Consider the following 19,478-nt stretch of genomic DNA (forward strand, 5'->3'; position numbering starts at 1 on the left):
AGAGGGCATGAGCTCAAACCAAACGCTCCATGTTTCGTTTTATTTCTGCAGGTTTATCCATATTGGCAGGTTTATCCTTATTTGCAAACTTATTTTGGGCAGGACTGGCACATTTACTGATGCACATGAGGGGCCTTCTATTTGGATGACAGGTGAAGTCATGATGATCTAGCACACAATGATCTACTGCTGCTACTACGGTAGCATCTGTAAGAGTGTCTTCTGGTGATCTGCTAGAGTAGCAGTCAATATACATGACGAGGGAGTTCCCCGTATGGGACCAACCAACCTAGCCAAATATGTGAACCATAACGCATATCAACCAGCTAATAATAGACTTAATTAAAGAAAAGAACGTCAAAGATTAAAGTAGGACTAGAGGGTGACAGTAGCTCAGGAGGTAGATCGCGGATTGGCTGGTGGTAACTGGAAGGTTGCTAGTTCGATTCCCGGCTCCTCCTAGTTGAGTGTCGAGGTGTACCAGTGCGAGTCACCCTAACTGCTCCTGACGAGCTGGCTGCTGTCACCCTGCGTGGTTGACTCCACCGCCTTTGTTAATGTTTGAATGAATGGTTCAGAATCAGAGTTACTTTTATTACATTCTTATTGTACAAATAAACAAGCATGAAATTATTATGCTTACTACCTCAACACACAAAGCAGTAAAAATACAATCAAAAGTAAAAATAAGTAAAATAAGTAACAGGAATAAGTAACAAATGTTCGAGTGGTAGTGGCACTAGCCACCGCTTTGGATAAAAGCGTCAGAAAAAAACCCTACATGTAAATGAGTAGTTGTCAATCATGTGTCATGTCGCGGGGCTGTTTCCAGTGCGGCGTCCTGCCTCCGACGTGTCCTCGACCTGCGCCAGTCGCCCCTGCTTCCCGGGGGTGCTGTGTGTGAACCGCCGGCGGCCCCACGTCGGCTTCGTCTGTGGCCGCTGCCCGCCCGGTCTCCACGGCAACGGTCGCGTCTGCACCAAGAACGCCAAAGCAGGTGAGGGTGTTTGTTTGGGAGGGCCTGTTGTACATTTGCCTTTTGCACACTTTAACGATATCCTGAACATTCCCATAAACCATTTCTCTGTCTGTAAGTAACTAAATCTGTCTGTCAAATAATAAAAGTTAGTTAATGACCGATGCCCTATCACGTGGTGTCCCTCCTAAGGCTGCTCGATTATTGAAAGAATGATAGTCACAATTATTTTGGTCAATATTGAAATCACGATTATGCATATAATAATATTTTTTGAGTTTGAAAACATGATGCATTTATTCAGAATTTCTCTCCAAAAAAAACACTTTGTAACTGAGAACTCTGAAATTGCAGATTGAAAAAAATTGAAAATGTTGAAATCGAAAATAATGTACAAATATGTCTTCAGCTGCGATTTATATAAAACATTGAATAAAAAAATCGATTAAAATCAAAAATCTAAAAATATATATTTATATTTAGTTTAGATTTGATTATTTTAGTTCGGAGATCGTTTGCCCCAAAAATTGAAATTGTGATAAAAATTCAAATAATTGCACAGACCTCGTCTCTCCTCACCCCTCTGCGTCCTCCCTCAGCCTCCACCCTCCCGCGGCTCTCTCCGGCCGGTCGATCGCCCCACAACCCCAACGCGCACTCCTTCCAGCTCCACATGCCTCAGCTTCCCCCCCGGCACAGCATCAAACACCTGTCCTCGCCTGTCACCAGAGCCGGGGGAGGCATGGGAAGGAGGGAGGCCATCACCCCCCCCGCCGCAGCAGCTCCGAGGCACGCGGTCCGGTCCTTGCTGGATGTAGGCGGTCAGTGGACGCACCAGGACCCCAGAATGGGGAGCACTGCCAACGTGGGGAGCGGGCGAAGGGCCCCAGGGCAGGTGGTCCCGGGGCGGGTGGTCCCAGGGCAGGTGGTCCAGAAGCAGTCTCAGGCAGCCCTTGCGGTGAGCAAAATTGTTCTGGGGAGTCAAGGGTACGCCCTGGAAGAAGGTGAAGCAACACATTAGAGGAAAGGTTTCACTGGAATTTTATGTTTTGTATAAGGGAACAAGGAGTGATGCACCTAACTACTACTACTTATCCATTCTTATCTATTTTAATATTTTATTTTATTGTATGACGTTGTATGTGAGCACGATGTGGATGTTGTATTATCGTTTGCCTCGCGTATGAGAAGTGCGGTGCGCGTATGGGAAATAAGGTTGCCTTTCCTAACTAGGCTACTTTGATTTACCTTCAAAACATACCCATTGAGCTCCATTGAAATTTTGAAATTGGTCGGCATAATCGTATGTATTACCAAAATGATCCATCAATTAAATCTGTTTTAAACAGACGTTAGAGTTAAAAACATGATGGTTACAAAGAAAACCTAGATAGGTAAAAAAAATTATACGCGCCACATTTTGAGATCCAACGATTTTCCTGAAATACGTATTTTGTGTTCATTTGTATAGTTCATATAGTTGCCTAGTACACATAAATACCTTACCTTTTGTATCTCTCTTTTTCCAAAGCTTCCTGTAACGGCCGCCGTCTCCAGGACAACCCCATTGGCTCCTCAGCCCGGGGGGACCGCCCAGTCCAGGTGGACCATCCAGCCCGGCCCCCAGATCTACCACAAGGCTCCCACCCCAGCCCAACCCTGGGCCCCTCCCCGGCCTGTGGCCCCGCTGACGGCTGTCCTCCCAGCGGTGCTGTCCTTCGCCCTCCCGGACTCCTCAGAGTCTTCGGCGGACGGGGACGAGCGTTTGCACCCTGAGGATCTCGTGCTCACCGCCGGCCTCATCGAGGTGCCAGAGGGCGGGGTTAGAGCCCGGGACCCCCCCCTCCGGCTGGTCCACAGATCCAGCGTCACCACCTCGGCCGCTAAGTCAGTGCCGAGGGGCGCGGCGGCCCGAGGGGCGGCGGCCCAGACGTCTTCGTGTGGTGACCTGTCCTGTCACCCCGGGGTGCCCTGCGAGCCGACCAGAGAAGGGGGTCTCCGATGCGGGACGTGCCCCGTGGGATACATTGGAGACGGGCGGACATGCAGGGGTACGGAATCACCCCTTTCCATTTCATGTCCAATTCATTTCATCAAAATGTGCACGTGTGGAAGTCAGGTTGGACTCAACAGATACTGAGCAGCATTCGTACAAGGATTCGGCCGGTTGCTAGGGCCACAGGTTATACGTTGACATCTGTGTCGAGATGATTTCCAAGTCGTCAAAAATCGAATCGAGCCATGATTTTTGGCGACTCACCCCCTCTCTTTGTGTAGGCGTGCTCCGACATTGGCTCGCAGTTGACGAGCCGTTGACATCCATTCTATTCCTAACAAGTGTTCAGCAGCTGCCATAGCTGTGTCTCTGGTCTTTCCAACAAATGTAAGTGCATTTGAACTGCCAATATGTGTATCAGACACGACGAGTTTTATGAAAGAGGAGCATTTAGAGGACGCAGTCCACCATCCTGGCAAAAACTTCTGCAGAGTAGTCTGCAGAAGAAATTGAGTTCAGACAGGCTGAGAGGGATAGATTGAGGAGCCATACGAAATGAAGAAGCCGAGGCAGTCGAAAAAATAAATGTATCTATGTAATATTGAAGTGTTGCTCTGCCATCAGGATTCTGAAGGATCTGCGTAAAACACAGCCAGTATCTTCACTCACGCATGTGGATTTTTTAAGCTTGCGGGCACCTAGCCAGGGCAATTCGTATGCGCTTACTTGTGTTGGATAATAAAAAATTGCAGTTACGGAGGCTACTACACTTTAGAATAAAACTGGCTTGTCAATTGCTTGCCAACTAATGGCTTGCCAATTTTGGATTGCGCGTACACTGCGAGAGGGGATGAGTTTAACTAAAATCATGAATGATTTACCTCATGACTTACACAATGTCAACAATTAACCTGGGGTCTTAGCAAACTGGTCAAATTCTTTAAGTCAGTTTCACATGAACATGCATACACAAGATGTACAGGCCAATATATCTTCCAATGGAAAAGAGTACCACATCGTACCACAGAAAATAAACCCACAAATTTCATATTTATATTTATTTTTTGCAGTATAAATGGTGAAAACAATGATTTGATAGAGGTATCACACTCCACATATTTAACATGGGGGGCGGCAGCTGTGTTGGTTAGAGAAAGCAGATGGGATTAACTGTTGTTTGGCGTCCCCTGTCTGTCACTACAGCATTCTGCAGGCACACGTGTGGCGGGAACATGGAGTGTGCCGCTCCCAACTCATGTCGCTGTAAACAGGGCTACGCTGGGCCGAGCTGTCAGACTGGTGAGTGAAAAGGCTCTTCTTTACTCTTCCGTGATTCTTTAAAAGCTACTGTCAATTCAAGAACTGTAAAGAGAGAAGGAGGAGAACAAAGCAAAACAGAGCCAAGTTTTGAAGCCAATCAACCAAAACAACACACCTCTGATTGCCTGGCAGGCATGAATCCCGAATGACTCAGGGAAGATATGCACCGGTCGGAAATAATTTGTCACATTGGGTCATATGCAGTCAACTCCAAACCAATGTCCTCTGAGCACATTTCACTCCATAATAGTTTACAGATTGCTATGCCATTTCAAAAAAATTACGCCTCACAAAGTTCTTAAAGCTTTACTGCAGCACCTTTAATAAAGGGAATAAAGGGAAATATCCTTGCTTTATTGGATGCCTTTTTACTGCAGTTACCTTTGGTTCATGCTTTCAGTGAACTCTAATGTAAAAACGACTCTGAAAAGGTTTAATTTAGCTCTTTTTCCTTTCAGCCATATGTCTGCCCGAGTGTCAGAACGGAGGCGAGTGCGTGGCGCCAGGGGTGTGTGCCTGTCCACCGGGTTACCACGGCGATGCATGTGAAAGAGGTAATGGATAATGGCATTTTACTTGCGTCAAATGCACATTCACGCGTCAACATTTTGTCGCCCATCGCCTATTCAATTTTTATAATTGAAACATCTTTTCAAATTTTACATGGGATTATTTCTTGGATTATTTTTCGTTAAACTCACCCCATTACTTATTTTCCCTAACTTCTTTAGGGTATGAAAGGCTATTCATCACAATTATGCATAAGTCACAGATGTGATGTGTGCAACAGAATATAAAACATGTTACACCTACAACTTCGTTGCTTCACAGCAATTTACAGGCCAGCCATCAGAGAGTGTCAGACAGTGTCTAATGCCAGAGGGGCATTTCAGATAAAAATGGGTTCCGGCAACTTCGTGTCGGTTACTACACTGATCCAAGGAAATATGGTCATGCATCATTCATACGTCTTTTTAAGCCTTATTAATTATCTCCCTGCTATCGGCAGCAACGTACACAAATAATCTATTTTTTGAGTTCATGCTAATTTAAGTTTAATGAGTGGTATATGTATTACCATTGGTTATAGTGTATTCATTATTCATTTGGTGAGTTATCCTCGTAAGAAGCTTACTGAGAACCACAAATGTCCCCGCAGCCACAGTGAAAATGTTCCTTCTATGTGTCACTGTATATATTGGTGGAATATAAAATGCGTCACTGTTTATCTTCACAGCTTTGTGCAGTTCCCCTTGCCAGAACGCCGGTACCTGTGTGGGACTGCAGACCTGCTCCTGTCTGTATGGCTTTGTTGGGCCACGATGTGAGACCAGTAAGTCTGGAGCCGCCCCAGAGAAACATCGGCCTGTGTATCATTTTTAATTTCCTGTTTATTTTCATAAAAAGTTGATTTCATACCCAATACAACCATTTCACAGAGAAACCGGGGCTACTATGTCTGAGTAAATGTGCAGATTTTGTATCAAGTTGTTGCATTTCCTTCACAAATAGCAGCAGTCATGGTAGCAAGTCTTTAGCCATTATTGATGTTGATGTTTGTGGTCCACAGTGGTGTGTAATCGTCACTGTCATAACGGGGGCCATTGCGTATCGCCAGACGAGTGCACGTGCCAACCGGGCTGGACTGGACCCTCCTGTGAGACAGGTGTGTTTGTGTGTTTAATTGCATTGCCTGAATGTGTTTTGTGTTTGTGTACATCCTATTTAATGTGCCCTCTGTGTTTGCAAGTGGTGTGGTCATGTATCTGTGTTTCAAACTCCCCTGTTACTCTTTGTGTGTGTGTGTGTGTGTGTGTGTGTGTGTGTGTGTGTGTGTGTGTGTGTGTGTGTGTGTGTGTGTGTGTGTGTGTGTGTGTGTGTGTGTGTGTGTGTGTGTGTGTGTGTGTGCGTGTGTACTGATGTTTTGATGTGTTTACAGCACTCTGCTCACCTGTGTGCCTGAATGGAGGAACTTGTGTTGGACTGGACACATGCAACTGTCCCCATGGATTCTACGGATTGCAGTGTGAACATGGTAACCCTTAGGCTTATGGTGTGTTTCTCAATTTTTGGATGCCAGACTTCCGAGTCGAAAGTCGAAGATCTCCCAACTTTCTTGCGGCATTTCTTGGAGGCACGCCTCCTTTTTGTCTTCATCTTTCGGAATTCTGAGAGTAGACCGAGAGCAGTGATGACGCTCTCAACAAAATGGCTGTGCCTGTGAAGAGATTTATTTTCTTTGTGTTTGTACCACATTGGTCATTTTAATGTTGATTTCTCTTACACACTTGATTACATTGCTACTTTATTCTGGTCACCAATTAATGCATTGCATTGTCTTGGTGTGCGTGCAATACAATGTAAGGTTCTGTTTTTTGTTTTCGGGCTGGTTTGCTAAAGAGGCTAATGTAGCTAACAATAAAAAACGACTAGCCAATTTCATGACACAATCACAAACGAACAGGAACGCTTTAAATGCTCCGAGACCGGATATGACGTCAAAAGTGCAACTTGGAAGGCTGGCGTCCAAGGATTCAGGAACACACCATTACACCAAACATTACAATGATACACCCAGTGTGTCACTGACACACACATGTGAGACTGACGCAAATGACCCTCTTGGCATGCTCTCACACCACACCTCATATTTATCATTCAAATGATGCACAAGTGGGACCACGGCATGTTAAGTTTGGTCAAAGTTATGTTGTCTTGGCCAAAATGCCCCTGACTTGGTGGTCACTGGTGGTCATTGGTCACCAGGTCATTGATCCTTCTAGTGGTTTTATTTCTATATTCATAGAAATAACATTTGTTAGTGAGTCCACAACTGAAAATGTTTGTGGCACCAGTGGCACAAGTAGAATCTTCAGCCCTGACATATATTCAATGCATCTCGTATGCCATAGCATATATATATATATATTACATAAAATTAGTTTTTTAACTTAACAATTGTTAGATCTGACACACATTGGCTTGTCTTGCCTCCATCACCTTTAATCACGACCCTCCTTCATCCTTAGCGGTGTGCATTCCCCCCTGTAAGAATGGCGGTGTGTGCATGAGGAACAACATGTGCTCCTGTCCAGATGGCTACACCGGGAAGCACTGCGACAAAAGTGAGTCCGTCCCCTCCCTCGCTACACCCCCCTCTAGCTCGCTCCATCTACTGTACCACCACATCCTTGTCTTTATCATCCCTTTTCCAGCTATGAGCAACACAGTTGACCGGCGATGTTTGTGTAAAAGGCCTTGGATTAGTGCCTCAATGTTTTTCATCCCCTTCTTCTCTGCATTCTCCGACTCTACCAAATAATGTGTTAATCGTTGTTAGTTCTGTGCAGAGAACCAGGTCGGCAAACATAAACAACGTTTTAATCTCTCCCTCACTGTAGGTGTGTGTGAACCCATGTGTATGAACGGTGGCAGGTGCGTGGGTCCAGGTGTGTGTGACTGTCCGTCAGGCTGGAGGGGCAGGAGATGTGATAAACGTAAGTAGTTCTGGAAACTCAAAGAGTCTAACCAGTTTAGCCCGCACAGTGTATGAAAGGAATGAACCCCGAAGCTAAACCACAGCGGTGATGCTTTGGCCTCAACACGAATGCATTACCATCCCTGTCAGACTTTAAGTTCTGACGGGACACACCTGAGTGGTTTATATGACTTATAACACAGTTATATTAGTAACTTCTATTGAAATTCGAATGTTCCTCTGCCGCAGTACGTGTCATGTCAAGGAAAACATCTGGTCAAACGTTGTATTTGACCGTTGGTGTTAATGTTTTGATTGTTAGCACGTTTATTTGAACCTGTTGTGAGGTGTCGTTATTGAAAAACAACACACACCCTTTGAACTTTATTGATCAATTAGGATAGAGTATTCAACACACTGTGATATAAGAGAGTCGATTAAAAAAACATATATTCACATGTCTTCACTTTTTCTAGTTATCGGATTAGAAAATTCTCAGTACGAATGCCCCAAATGTCGTTATCATTACATAGTTTACTTATAGCAATTTCAACTTTCGCTTTATGAACAAATAACCCCCTTTTGGATTTGGCTGACCAGGTACTTTAAATATGTCACATGGAAATGTATATACACCCCTTGCTACACTTTCAGTATGCAGCAGGGCACCGTGCAAGAGGCTTATTAGACAAGATAAGTAGTAATTGGATAGCAGTTATATTTGATACAAGTTGGATTAAACTGTATTATCTTTGTGCTCTGTCCAGCTACTTGTCTCCAGAAGTGTTTTAATGGAGGGGAATGTGTGGGTTCCAACACCTGCCTCTGTTTACCCGGATGGCAAGGCAGGTTGTGTCAAATTCGTAAGTATTCTCTCTTTTAATGCATCCTTCTCTATGTATCATCATGAGCCAGAAACTTTGATAACCCGGCATGATGGCTGTAACAAGGTCCATGCTACACGGCACCTGGGTGACTTTTAATGGGCTCCTTCAGACAACGACGCAGGGTGGTGGTGTTGAAGTCTGGTTTATTGTAAAAGTTGCAGTAAATGAACATGACAATGGCGCTCCACTGCCATGCAGGAGATCTCCACACACACTCACGCCTGATTTCCACCGGGGACGTACGCGCCGCGGCAGCGATCAGCAGCGGTGACCTTGGCGCAGCCATTCCGCGGCGCGTCCCCGGCGGACATCAGGCGTCAGGTGGGTGGAGATGGCTGGTTGAACCTGTGCGCACTGATTACTTGATCTGCAACAGGTGTGCAGCCCCACCCAGCCCCACAGTCCAACTGCTAAACACTTATTTGGAATAAAATGGATGCTTTATATATATACAGAATATATGATATGATACGATAGTACTTTATTGTCAGAGAGCAAGTCAGAAATGTGTCTTGCATCCCATCAGCTCTATTTACAAACCTCACAGACAAGACATCAGGACAGGACATCAAAAACAGGACATCAAGACAGGACCCTAAAATAAAAATACATACATTCATCATAACAATGACGACAACTTTTAAGGCCCATCAGCGTGCATTTGATCTGGGATTAGGTGCCTGATTCAGTTCGAGGATTGACTGCTGAACTAAAGAGTGCTTCAGTCTAACCTTTCTGAAATATTTATAAATATCTAATAAAAATTGTCCTTTACATCCTGGTCCTTTACTTGGTCTTCCAGCTCACTGTCAACACGTCTGCCTGTACGGGAGTCGCTGTGTCCGGCCTAACGTCTGTGCCTGCAGGAATGATTCCACTGGTTCTCTTTGTTCCCAAAAGGTAAGCCACACCTCAATGCAACGTGGCTCTCTGACCGGACCCTGAGTCACTATCATTTGGGGTCCTTACGAAATCCGTAGGAACCCTTTTGTATTTGTTAGATAGATAGATAGATGTATACTTTACTGATCTCCAGGGGAAATCAAAGTTACAGTAGCTTGAAAACGTCACACACAGCATACACATACAACATAGACAAGATGATAAATAAAATAAAGTATCCACATGGATAACATAGACGATCAAAAATAAAAGATATGTTGTTCTTGGAGAATGTGTGTCATGATGGTTTGTTAGTATTCGCAAATTCATTTCGCAGCAGATTCTGTCTGCATTTTTTTTTTTTTTGATATGCGTCTGAAGTAAAATACCTTAATTCTTCAGAAATGGCCTTCAAACAACTATTAGTGAGAGTGATATTTTCGGAGCCTGTTTTTGGTTGTTTATTTTCAAAATCAGGCTCTCGTCCACTCTTTTTTCCGCTCTCTACCTTTACAACTCTGGAATCTTATCGGCACCAGCTTAGAAAATGTATGAACCTTTCTAGATTTTCCATCAATCTCTGTGAGGCACTTTTTCTGTATCTTCTCAATTCCTTAAACTAATTACAACCAGCAATATCATTTTACCACTGTTTCCTCAGATCCTAAATCCTTGAGGCTGAGCTGTAGAGTCACGTTAAAGCAAATCCACTGCCCTCATCCCAGCACTCGTACCCAAAGAACAAAAAGCCATCCTCCATAACACTAGAAACCAGACAAAGGACCTGGTGAGAAGCTAAACCAGAGAATACAACTATTCCTTGTTACGGTTTTGTGACAGTTTGTGGCGGCCATTAATATGGACATTTTGAGCTGACCAATAGCAGTGTTTCAGCCAGCCGAAAATGTAGCACCCTTTATTAAAGTGTGTTGCACATAACTATAGTCATTTATAGTACATTTAAAAGGACTGCCTTTAGGTTTGTTGTGTATATAAAAAGACATTGAATTGAGAAATTGTATTTTTTTGATTTTTATACTAGTTGTCTAATTGTTATACTTTATTATATGTTCATTTTTAGATCTATTTTAAATTTTATCGTTATTTATTTATTCTGATTTTTATGTCTTCCTCTTTTTGTGATGTTGTATATATTTAAGTCAGTACCATCTGTTATTTGTATTAAAATGGTGTATATCCATTGTTTTGCTAATAAACTTAAAGTCTCCCAAAAGTTTTAATTTTGACAGCAATGTATTAATGTATTCATCATACAATTTGGAATTCAAAATTGTTATTCATTTAATTACCCGGGAACTATGTGTGAAAGGGGTTTTAGCAACTATACTACAAATGATGACTAGACATTGCCATGGAGAGTTCAATTATGTTTAACATTTCAGTTTGCTACGGTTTCAACTACGGGTGTTTAGAAAGCCCTGCAATAGACAGCAATTACCTTGGTGCTGCCGGTGTATTAAATGTATAATCCCAGAAAAAGCGAGGTGGGGGGGGGGACCTGCTGGGGTCCAAAGGGCTGGAAGGATATTCCAGGTGTGCAGATAGGATAACCAACAGAGCTTGGCTCTAGCCAAACAGCTGCTATGCTTGGAGTATTTAATCTGAAGGGTAGGATCATGGGCTGAACACATGAGATCATTCAGTTGGTTCCACTGAGTTGTGCCATTATGCTTTATTAACTAAATGCAGCACACAAAGGTTGTTTTTTTTACAGTTTTTTGGTGTTCAGCGGGTGGAAGTGGGTGATAGAGATGAGAACTTGTCAACTGCCTACAGGAACTCAAATCATGGATGACCAAAACCTACTCAAACTAAACAGTAACAAGACAGAGCTCTTCGTTGTGGCCCCTACACCACTGCACAGGAAGGCGCCGGAGACCTGGACCTGGTTGTGGATGGCTGTGTCACACCAAAATTGTACCGGGGGCGAAAATTGAACCGCCTCGAAACATGACGTCATCGTTCAACCCGATTGTCCGTTGCCAGGCAGGTTTCAAAAAACATTTGCGCTCATGATGCCAAAGACGAAATAACATAATACAGATAACACTTATTTTTACTTTAGATTTGTATTGTATTGAATTTAGCTAGTCGTTTTTAAAGTGTATCATAGTCTATCTAGCTTGTGTTAAAACATTCAGTTTACTAGATAAATGCGATTAAACAATTAAATGCAATACAAATATAAATTTAGCAACACTAATAAATGTAATTTGTAAAATAAGTATCTGTTGAATGTTATTTCGACTTGTGACGCTCAATGAATGAGCGCGAATGTTCATGAACCTTCCAACGTCATCATTCGACGCGATCGTCCGTTGCCAGGCAACGTTCGACGCCATTGTCCGTTGCCAGGCAACGTTCAACGCCATCGTCTGTTGCCAGGCAGGTTTGGAATTTTCGAACGCAGATTACGTAGGCGGTACAATTTTGGTGTGACAGCTGCTCCATTTCGCCATCTCATGAGGTGCGCAACCTGGGCGTCATCCTGGTCTCCACTCTCCTTCAGTCCCACATCAAGAACCTCACCAAATCCACCTCAGAAACATCTCACAACTCCAGCCTTCACTCACACATTCAGTAACTTAGACACTCATCCACGCCATCACCTCCCGTCTGGACTACTGCAACGGTGTCCTGCCTGAACTACCCACCAAGGCCTTCGGCAGACTCCAATATGCCCAGAATTCAGCTGCCAGGGTTCTAGCCCACACAAAGCCCTGGCAGCATATCCCTCCCATCCTCCATTAGCACCACTGGTTACCAGTCAAATCACGCATCACCTACAAAATTGTCCTGCTCACCTACAAATCTCTCCTAGGACTCTCACCCCAATACCTCACAGATCTCCTCCACCGCTACACTCACTCACTACAGTCACGCACCCTGCAGTCCTCTCAGAAGGATCTGCTGGCCATCCCCCGCACCAGATTAAGGACCTTTGGGGACAGGGCATTCTCTGCCAATACTCCCATACTCTGGGACAGCCTACCACTCCACATCTGCTCTGTCCCATCCCTGCCCATGTTCAAAAGCACCTTAAATTATTCCTTTTCACCAAGTCTTTTGACCCTAACCTGAAAAATAATCGTTTAGGACAGCTCTAATTGGTAGGGTTTAGGCCTAGAGGGTTTAGGGGAATTTCAGTTAAAAATTTGTCAAGCGAGGCACCCTGAGATGGAGCAATTGCTTAAGCTTTGTGACTCACTTTCTGTAAGGCTACTCATTTACATTTAGGGCATTTAGCAGACGCTTTTATCCGAAGTGATTTACAAGAGGTTTGTCGGAAGAAAGAAAAACAACAATATATCGTTGTTTGTACGGTAAGGATGCTCATAGAACAAGTGCCAAGCACTTACATTCACTTACTCATTCATTTAATTTCCTGCTATTCTCAAGTAATTAAAACGTGGGTGAACATTATTATTCTGTGTGCAATAAAGTAATATTGCATCATATAACAGTGCTCAGTTTTTTCATTTTGTCTTAGGGTTAGGGTTAGTGTTCTCCAAGATTTTATTAGCTACATCTAGATTTTGTGTAATCGCGCGATTCTAAGACGTTAATTTTGCTTATGGCCTTCCATAGGAAAGGTCAACACGACAGCTATTAGTCTGTCTTCCGTTCTTTACAGTTGTTCCACAAAAGGTGGAATGCTCTCAAGGTTCTTCACGTGGGGTCTTCCATTCAGATCGCCGACTGAGTTTTAGTTTTATTCCTAGTTTTATTTCTTTGTGCAAGATAAACAAGATTGCAATATTGCATTCTAAAATGTACATACAAGGTTGCCTATGTCAAAACATGGCAACTTTTGCATTCCTGCTGTAACCACTAAGAGAGTAAACAAAGGGAAACTTAGACACACTGCTAACCTCACAAATCTCATACATATTTCCTCCAAACCAAAAACAACCTTAAAGCCTATCAACAACACCATCAGGATGGGTCTACTTAATGTTAGGTCTCTTAATAACAAATCATTTTTAGTTAATGATTTTATTACCACCTCTAAACTGGATTTTATGTTTTTAACTGAAACATGGCTGGAACAAAATAACAGTGCAACCGTTCTGATAGAGACAGCTCCTCCCAACTATAACTTTTTTGATGCATGTAGATCTGGAAAAAGAGGTGGAGGAGTTGCTGTTATATTTAAAAATGATTTTCAGGGGAAACAGATGTTATTTGGTGATTTTCCATCATTCGAATACCTTTGTGCTGTATTGAAATGCTCCCCCAGAGTTCTCCTATTAATTATTTACAGGCCACCCACATACTCTGCAAATTTTTTCGATGAATTCACAGAATTATTGTCTAGCATCTCCACAGACTTTGACTGTCTAGTTATAACTGGTGACTTCAATTTTCATACTGATGATTTGAATGACAAGTGTGCAAAAAAACTTTTTACCATTTTGGACACATTTGAACTGTCCCAACATGTGAAAGAGACTACTCATTGTAAGGGCCACACTCTAGACCTGGTTATCACAAAGGGCCTCAATGTTTCTGATCTCTCTGTGACTGATCCTTCCTTGTCTGACCACTTTTGTGTTTTCTTTAATATATCTTTTATTTCCGACATACAGACAAAATCAAATACTGTCAAAAAACGGTATATCAATGAAGAATCGTATGTACTTTTTAGAAAGGCCATCTCCTTACTACCACCTCTCAACCCATGTTCTGCTGATGATCTTGTAGAAAACTTTAATTTGAAAATTTTGAAAATCATGGATGTCATTGCACCTTATAAGGTTAAAACGATTTCTGGAAAGCAAAAGGCACCCTGGAGAAAAGCTGCCTCTGTAACAGCACAGAAAAAAGAATGCAGGAAGGTTGAACGCATCTGGCGTAAAACAAAACTTCATATTCACCATGATATCTACAAAGAGAGCCTCCGTGCCTACAATTCAGACTTAAAAAGTGCTAGAGAAACATTTTTCTCCAATATCATTAAATCCAATAATAACAATGCAAAAACCCTATTTGCACTGTTGACAGACTGACCAACCCCCCAACACAAATTCCACCTGATCTCCATTCCACGCAGAAATGCAATGAGTTTGCAGCTTTTTATACTGATAAAATTGAAGGCATCAGACGCGCCATCAATATCTCCACTTCAAACAAAAATGTTGGACTACCACCCTGTTCAGGCAAAAGTAACGTGGCAGGGATGGCATGCTTTAATGTTATTGACTCTAAAACTCTTGTGGAAACTGTTACACAACTAAAGCCATCCACCTGTTGCCTTGATTCTTTACCTACCAACCTCTTTAAGAATGTTTTTGACTGCCTAGCAATAGACATATTGCAGATAGTTAACAACTCTCTCCAGTCAGGCAACTTCCCAAAAGCCCTGAAAACTGCAGTTATTAAACCCCTTTTAAAAAAGCGGAGCCTAGATACCTCTATTATTAACAACTACAGACCAATATCAAATCTGCCCTTCATAAGTAAAATCATTGAGAAAGTTGTCCTCCAGCAACTTAATCACTTCCTGACATCAACTGGTTGTTATGACACCTTCCAATCAGGATTTCGACCCCTGCACAGCACTGAGACCGCCCTCATTAAAGTTGTAAACGACATCCGTCTTAACACAGACTCTGGCAAAACCTCAATACTAATGCTACTAGACCTCAGTGCTGCATTCGACACTGTAGACCATACAATACTTTTGGACAGGTTAGAAAACTGGGTGGGGCTTTCAGGCACAGTCTTAAATTGGTTCAGATCCTACCTACAAAATAGGAACTACTTTGTTTCCATCGGCGACTTTGTATCAGAATCAACCAACGTGATGTGTGGAGTCCCACAAGGTTCGATCTTAGGACCCTCTTTATTCAACATCTACATGCTCCCACGAGGGCAAATCATGCATAATAACAATATTGACCATCATTGCTATGCTGATGACACGCAAATCTATGTATCGCTATCACCAAATGACTATCGGCCCATAGATCTGCTGTGCCAGTGCATTGAGCAAGTGAAAGGCTGGATGTGCCGAAATTTCCTTCAGCTAAATGAGGATAAAACAGAGATAATTGTATTTGGTGCTAAAACGGAAAGGCTTAAAGTAACCCAACACCTTCACTCTCTGTCCCTGAAAACCTCAATCAAAGCCAGAAACCTAGGGGTTATCATGGATTCTGATTTACATTTCGAAAGTCACATCAAATCAGTTACAAAATCTGCATATTATCACCTTAAAAATGTAGCAAGACTTAGAGGGCTCATGTCCACAGAAGACTTACAAAAACTTGTACATGCCTTTATCACTAGTAAGCTTGATTACTGCAATGGTCTCCTTACAGGTCTCCCAAAACAAACTCTAAGGAAGCTTCAGCTTGTTCAGAATGCTGCTGCTAGAGTATTAACAAAGACCAAAAAATTTGAACATATTACACCAATTCTTAAATCGTTACATTGGCTTCCTGTAGGTCAGAGAATTGATTTTAAAATCATGTTGCTAACCTATAAATCCCTACATGGTTTAGGCCCAAAATATTTAACTGATAAGCTTCCAGTACATAAGCCTTCTAGAACACTAAGATCTTCTGAGACCAATCTGTTAATTATCCCCCGAGTAAACACGAAACATGGGAAAGCAGGATTTAGTTACTATGCAACAAATAGCTGGAATAAACTCCCTGAGGATTTAAGACTTGCCCCAACTCTGAGCACCTTCAAAACAAGATTGAAGACTTTTATGTTTGCTTTAGCTTTCTGCTAAATCTTAAATACTTTAGCTATATTTTACTAAAATGCCTTTTTAACTTTCAATTTAATTTTCTCACTTTACTAAAAAGCCTTTTTAACTTTATGTTTTCTTTTACTTATCTATTATTTTATTTTAATGTATAACAATGTTTATATGTGAAGCACTTTGAGTCTGCCTTGTGTATGAAAAGTGCTATATAAATAAAGTTGCCTTGCCTTGCCTTGCCTACAACCCACTGCATAGCAAATGTATCTTTAGATAACATTTTTAACCTTTTTAGAGTTGACAGGTTTACATTTTGCTAGTTGGTTAATCTTCATCTGTTACATTTTTGTGATAATGTTATTTTCCAATATTGACACATGTTCTGATGCCTTTAGGGGTTTTTCCATTTCAATTTTCAATTCATTGTTTCATGAACAGTTGCATGTAGATAGATAGGCTTATGTGCTCATCCACATAAGCCAACAAAGGGACGTCCATGCGGGAGAAGCCAATAGCGATCTTGCCCTCATTGCTTTAACCCAATCAGGTTACTTCTGGTGTGTACGTGACATGCACCGGTCTGTGGTCTGTGTTTGAGTGTGTGATGTATATATAGAGTCCGGCATCCCGAGCGAACTTGCGGTGGCTCCAAAGGGAAACAGAAAAAACGTATATTGTTTTTAGTGTCTGACGTCCCGAATGAGTTACAACCATGGAAAAAGTCAAGAGGAAAACAGAGAAGACCAACCCAGTGGTGACGGCAAATTGGTTCTCAAAGCTTTTCTTCAGGTAAGTCAATAAAGATTGAAATGGAAACCGAACATATAACCCCTTCATAATGTTACGAAGTGTTGATCATGCCTGTTCAATTGTGAGAAAATAGAAAGTATTTAGGGGTGTAAACATACAGGACTTAAATAGACAATAGACTAACACATCTTGGACTACTTAGGCCTTATATACACAAGTCTTGGACTTGTATATATGTGAATTCAACCACTTGACATTGGGTAGGTGCATGACAGTGGTAGGCCTGCCATAAAACTTCAATAGCCCAGGCTTTTATTTGTTTCAATCACTGAACTTTCGAACAAAACCCTTGCAAAGATGGGAAATAATAACATTTATTATTGAAACCAGTATCAATATTCCTAACGTACGTAGGCCTATACATATTACCAGTATGGCTGTAACGATACACCAACTCAAGATTCGGTTTGTATCACGATTTTTGACCCACGGTTCGATACATCCCACGATTTTTTTAAATTTAAAAAGGATTTTATTTAACACTTATATAACAATTAACTTAATTGAACATTTAATAACAAATAATTTGGAACACTGAACTGATTTGAACAGAAAGAATACTACTAAAGTATAGCTAAATTAATAAATAAATAACCAAAGATTGCAGTTGGAGGATGCTTGCAGATAGGCAAAAACCCTCAACTAGTTTGGTGGTTTGGTCAAATATCCTATAGCGCATCTTATTAGGCTATGTAGCTTAAATAATGACATAATCTGGCCGTATAGAATGCAACATGTTTAATAGCCTAACTTTCAAATAGATGGGAGAAAACATGAACGTCTAACATGAACGTGGCAATAACAAGGCATAGTGTTACGAGTAGCGTATGTGTGTGCGCGAGAATGGCAGTGTGCGTGTGTGAGTGACTCAGCTGGCCCTATTTTAACGGTCTGAAACGCAAGTGGGAAGCGCAAAGCGCAAGTAGCTTTGTGGGCGGTTCTACGGCGCTATCGCTATTTTACAGGCGGATAAATTACACTTCCGCCGCGGCGCAAGTGTCAAAAGGGTTGGTCTGAAGCAGCCTAATTACCCGTAGGTGTGGTTTGGGCGTAACGTGCAATGAACCAATCAGAGTGTTTTCTCGCATCCCCTTTAAGAGCGATCGGCGCTTGTTCCATGGCGGATTGCTATTATGATGGCGGATTTGCCAGGCGCACGCCAAGAAAGGTTCACAACAGATGATGTCCAGAGGAGGGAGAAAATAATAATTTTCCGGCTAAATCTCCTTCAAATCTTTACAACTTTTTATTTTTCGTTTTGTATTATTTTTCTTCATTTACGCCTATGAACATTTGGACAAGTCGAATAAAAAATGTCTCAAGGACATACTATACTTTCCGATGTTTTGGGCTCACTTTCTCTGAATCACAAGGTTATGAATGCATGGTATTAATTGTACAATGTAGCTAAACAATAGAGCAGAGATGTCAGTTTGCTTATAGGCCTACCTACCTCACTATATACGATGCAGCTCCTCTGACAGATGAGCTCTCCTCTCCCGTGCTGCTGAGGCATTTGGACGTAATGGCATCGGCACATGCAGTTCAGCATCACGTCTCCTTAAGTCCCGGGCCCTATCTTGCATCCGGCGCAAGTGACTTAGTCACTGGCGCATGTGTCGTTGCTAGTTTACAACTGGCGCAGAGCGTTCTTTTCCCACCAGCGCCACTCGCCGGTAAATTAGGGATTGATCATGCGCCCCAAGGGGCGGTTCGGCGGAAGGAGGAGGCGTGTTCTGGCGCAAACGCTATTTTGCCGTTGCTGAATACCATTGCGCTACTGACCAGGAAATACCTGGTTTAAAGTCAGTGGCGCGTTGTTCAGATGCTATTTTAAGGGCGGATGCATAGCCTACATGCGCATGCGATGCATACGGATGGCTTGTGCACCTCGCGCATACACTTTGCTTCTCTCATCTACCTAGCCGCACATTCTTGGTAAATTATTTGGGAAAGAACAGCTGATGCAGCGGTAATAAGTTGTAGGCTACTTTTAAATCACTGCATCTGCAAACACCGTACAGCAAACACATATTTTCTTGACACAGACATCGTATAGGCCTACATGCCCATAACTTTTAGGATTGATGAGTATTTGATCGTGAAAAACATTGTTTTACCGCGAGTGAGTGTTAAAAAGAATGAATGAATGCGGGCGCGCGCGTGTGCTCTGTTTAAACACACGCAAACTAAACACGTAACGCATAATACAATCAATGGCAATGTCTATTACCGCGGAGACACATGCATATTAGGATAGCATACAATACTGATAAGAAACAATGTTTATAATGTAGGCCTATTGCGTATATCATTAAATAGAACCACAGTTACCGCATATCATATGTTATATTATTTAAGTTTTCTTTGGCGAAATTTATTTGAGGACTCAG

The 19,478-nt window shown here is 42.3% G+C and overlaps 2 protein-coding genes across 2 annotated transcripts in view; both read left to right on the forward strand.

Annotated features, from left to right (window-relative positions):
- Positions 1 to 10,763, forward strand: part of si:ch211-246m6.5 (von Willebrand factor D and EGF domain-containing protein) — a 35,588-nt gene extending 24,825 nt beyond the window's left edge. Inside the window, exons 21-34 of the mRNA XM_056589163.1 lie at positions 833 to 997; positions 1,576 to 1,934; positions 2,508 to 3,027; positions 4,176 to 4,271; positions 4,751 to 4,846; positions 5,530 to 5,625; positions 5,863 to 5,958; positions 6,232 to 6,327; positions 7,322 to 7,417; positions 7,694 to 7,789; positions 8,538 to 8,633; positions 8,856 to 8,978; positions 9,460 to 9,557; positions 10,201 to 10,763. Of these exons, the coding sequence (XP_056445138.1) occupies positions 833 to 997; positions 1,576 to 1,934; positions 2,508 to 3,027; positions 4,176 to 4,271; positions 4,751 to 4,846; positions 5,530 to 5,625; positions 5,863 to 5,958; positions 6,232 to 6,327; positions 7,322 to 7,417; positions 7,694 to 7,789; positions 8,538 to 8,633; positions 8,856 to 8,978; positions 9,460 to 9,557; positions 10,201 to 10,215 (2,048 nt within the window). The 3' untranslated portion in view covers positions 10,216 to 10,763. The remainder of the gene's footprint in view (positions 1 to 832; positions 998 to 1,575; positions 1,935 to 2,507; positions 3,028 to 4,175; positions 4,272 to 4,750; positions 4,847 to 5,529; positions 5,626 to 5,862; positions 5,959 to 6,231; positions 6,328 to 7,321; positions 7,418 to 7,693; positions 7,790 to 8,537; positions 8,634 to 8,855; positions 8,979 to 9,459; positions 9,558 to 10,200) is intronic.
- A 5,908-nt stretch (positions 10,764 to 16,671) lies between these two features.
- The window catches only part of LOC130380844 (ATP-binding cassette sub-family C member 4-like), a 56,953-nt gene continuing 54,146 nt past the window's right edge, over positions 16,672 to 19,478 (forward strand). The window contains exon 1 of the mRNA XM_056588208.1: positions 16,672 to 17,064. Within this exon, the coding sequence (XP_056444183.1) occupies positions 16,988 to 17,064 (77 nt within the window). The 5' untranslated portion in view covers positions 16,672 to 16,987. The remainder of the gene's footprint in view (positions 17,065 to 19,478) is intronic.

The sequence above is a fragment of the Gadus chalcogrammus genome, chromosome 4, assembly GCF_026213295.1.
Source record: "Gadus chalcogrammus isolate NIFS_2021 chromosome 4, NIFS_Gcha_1.0, whole genome shotgun sequence".
Taxonomy (NCBI): domain Eukaryota; kingdom Metazoa; phylum Chordata; class Actinopteri; order Gadiformes; family Gadidae; genus Gadus; species Gadus chalcogrammus.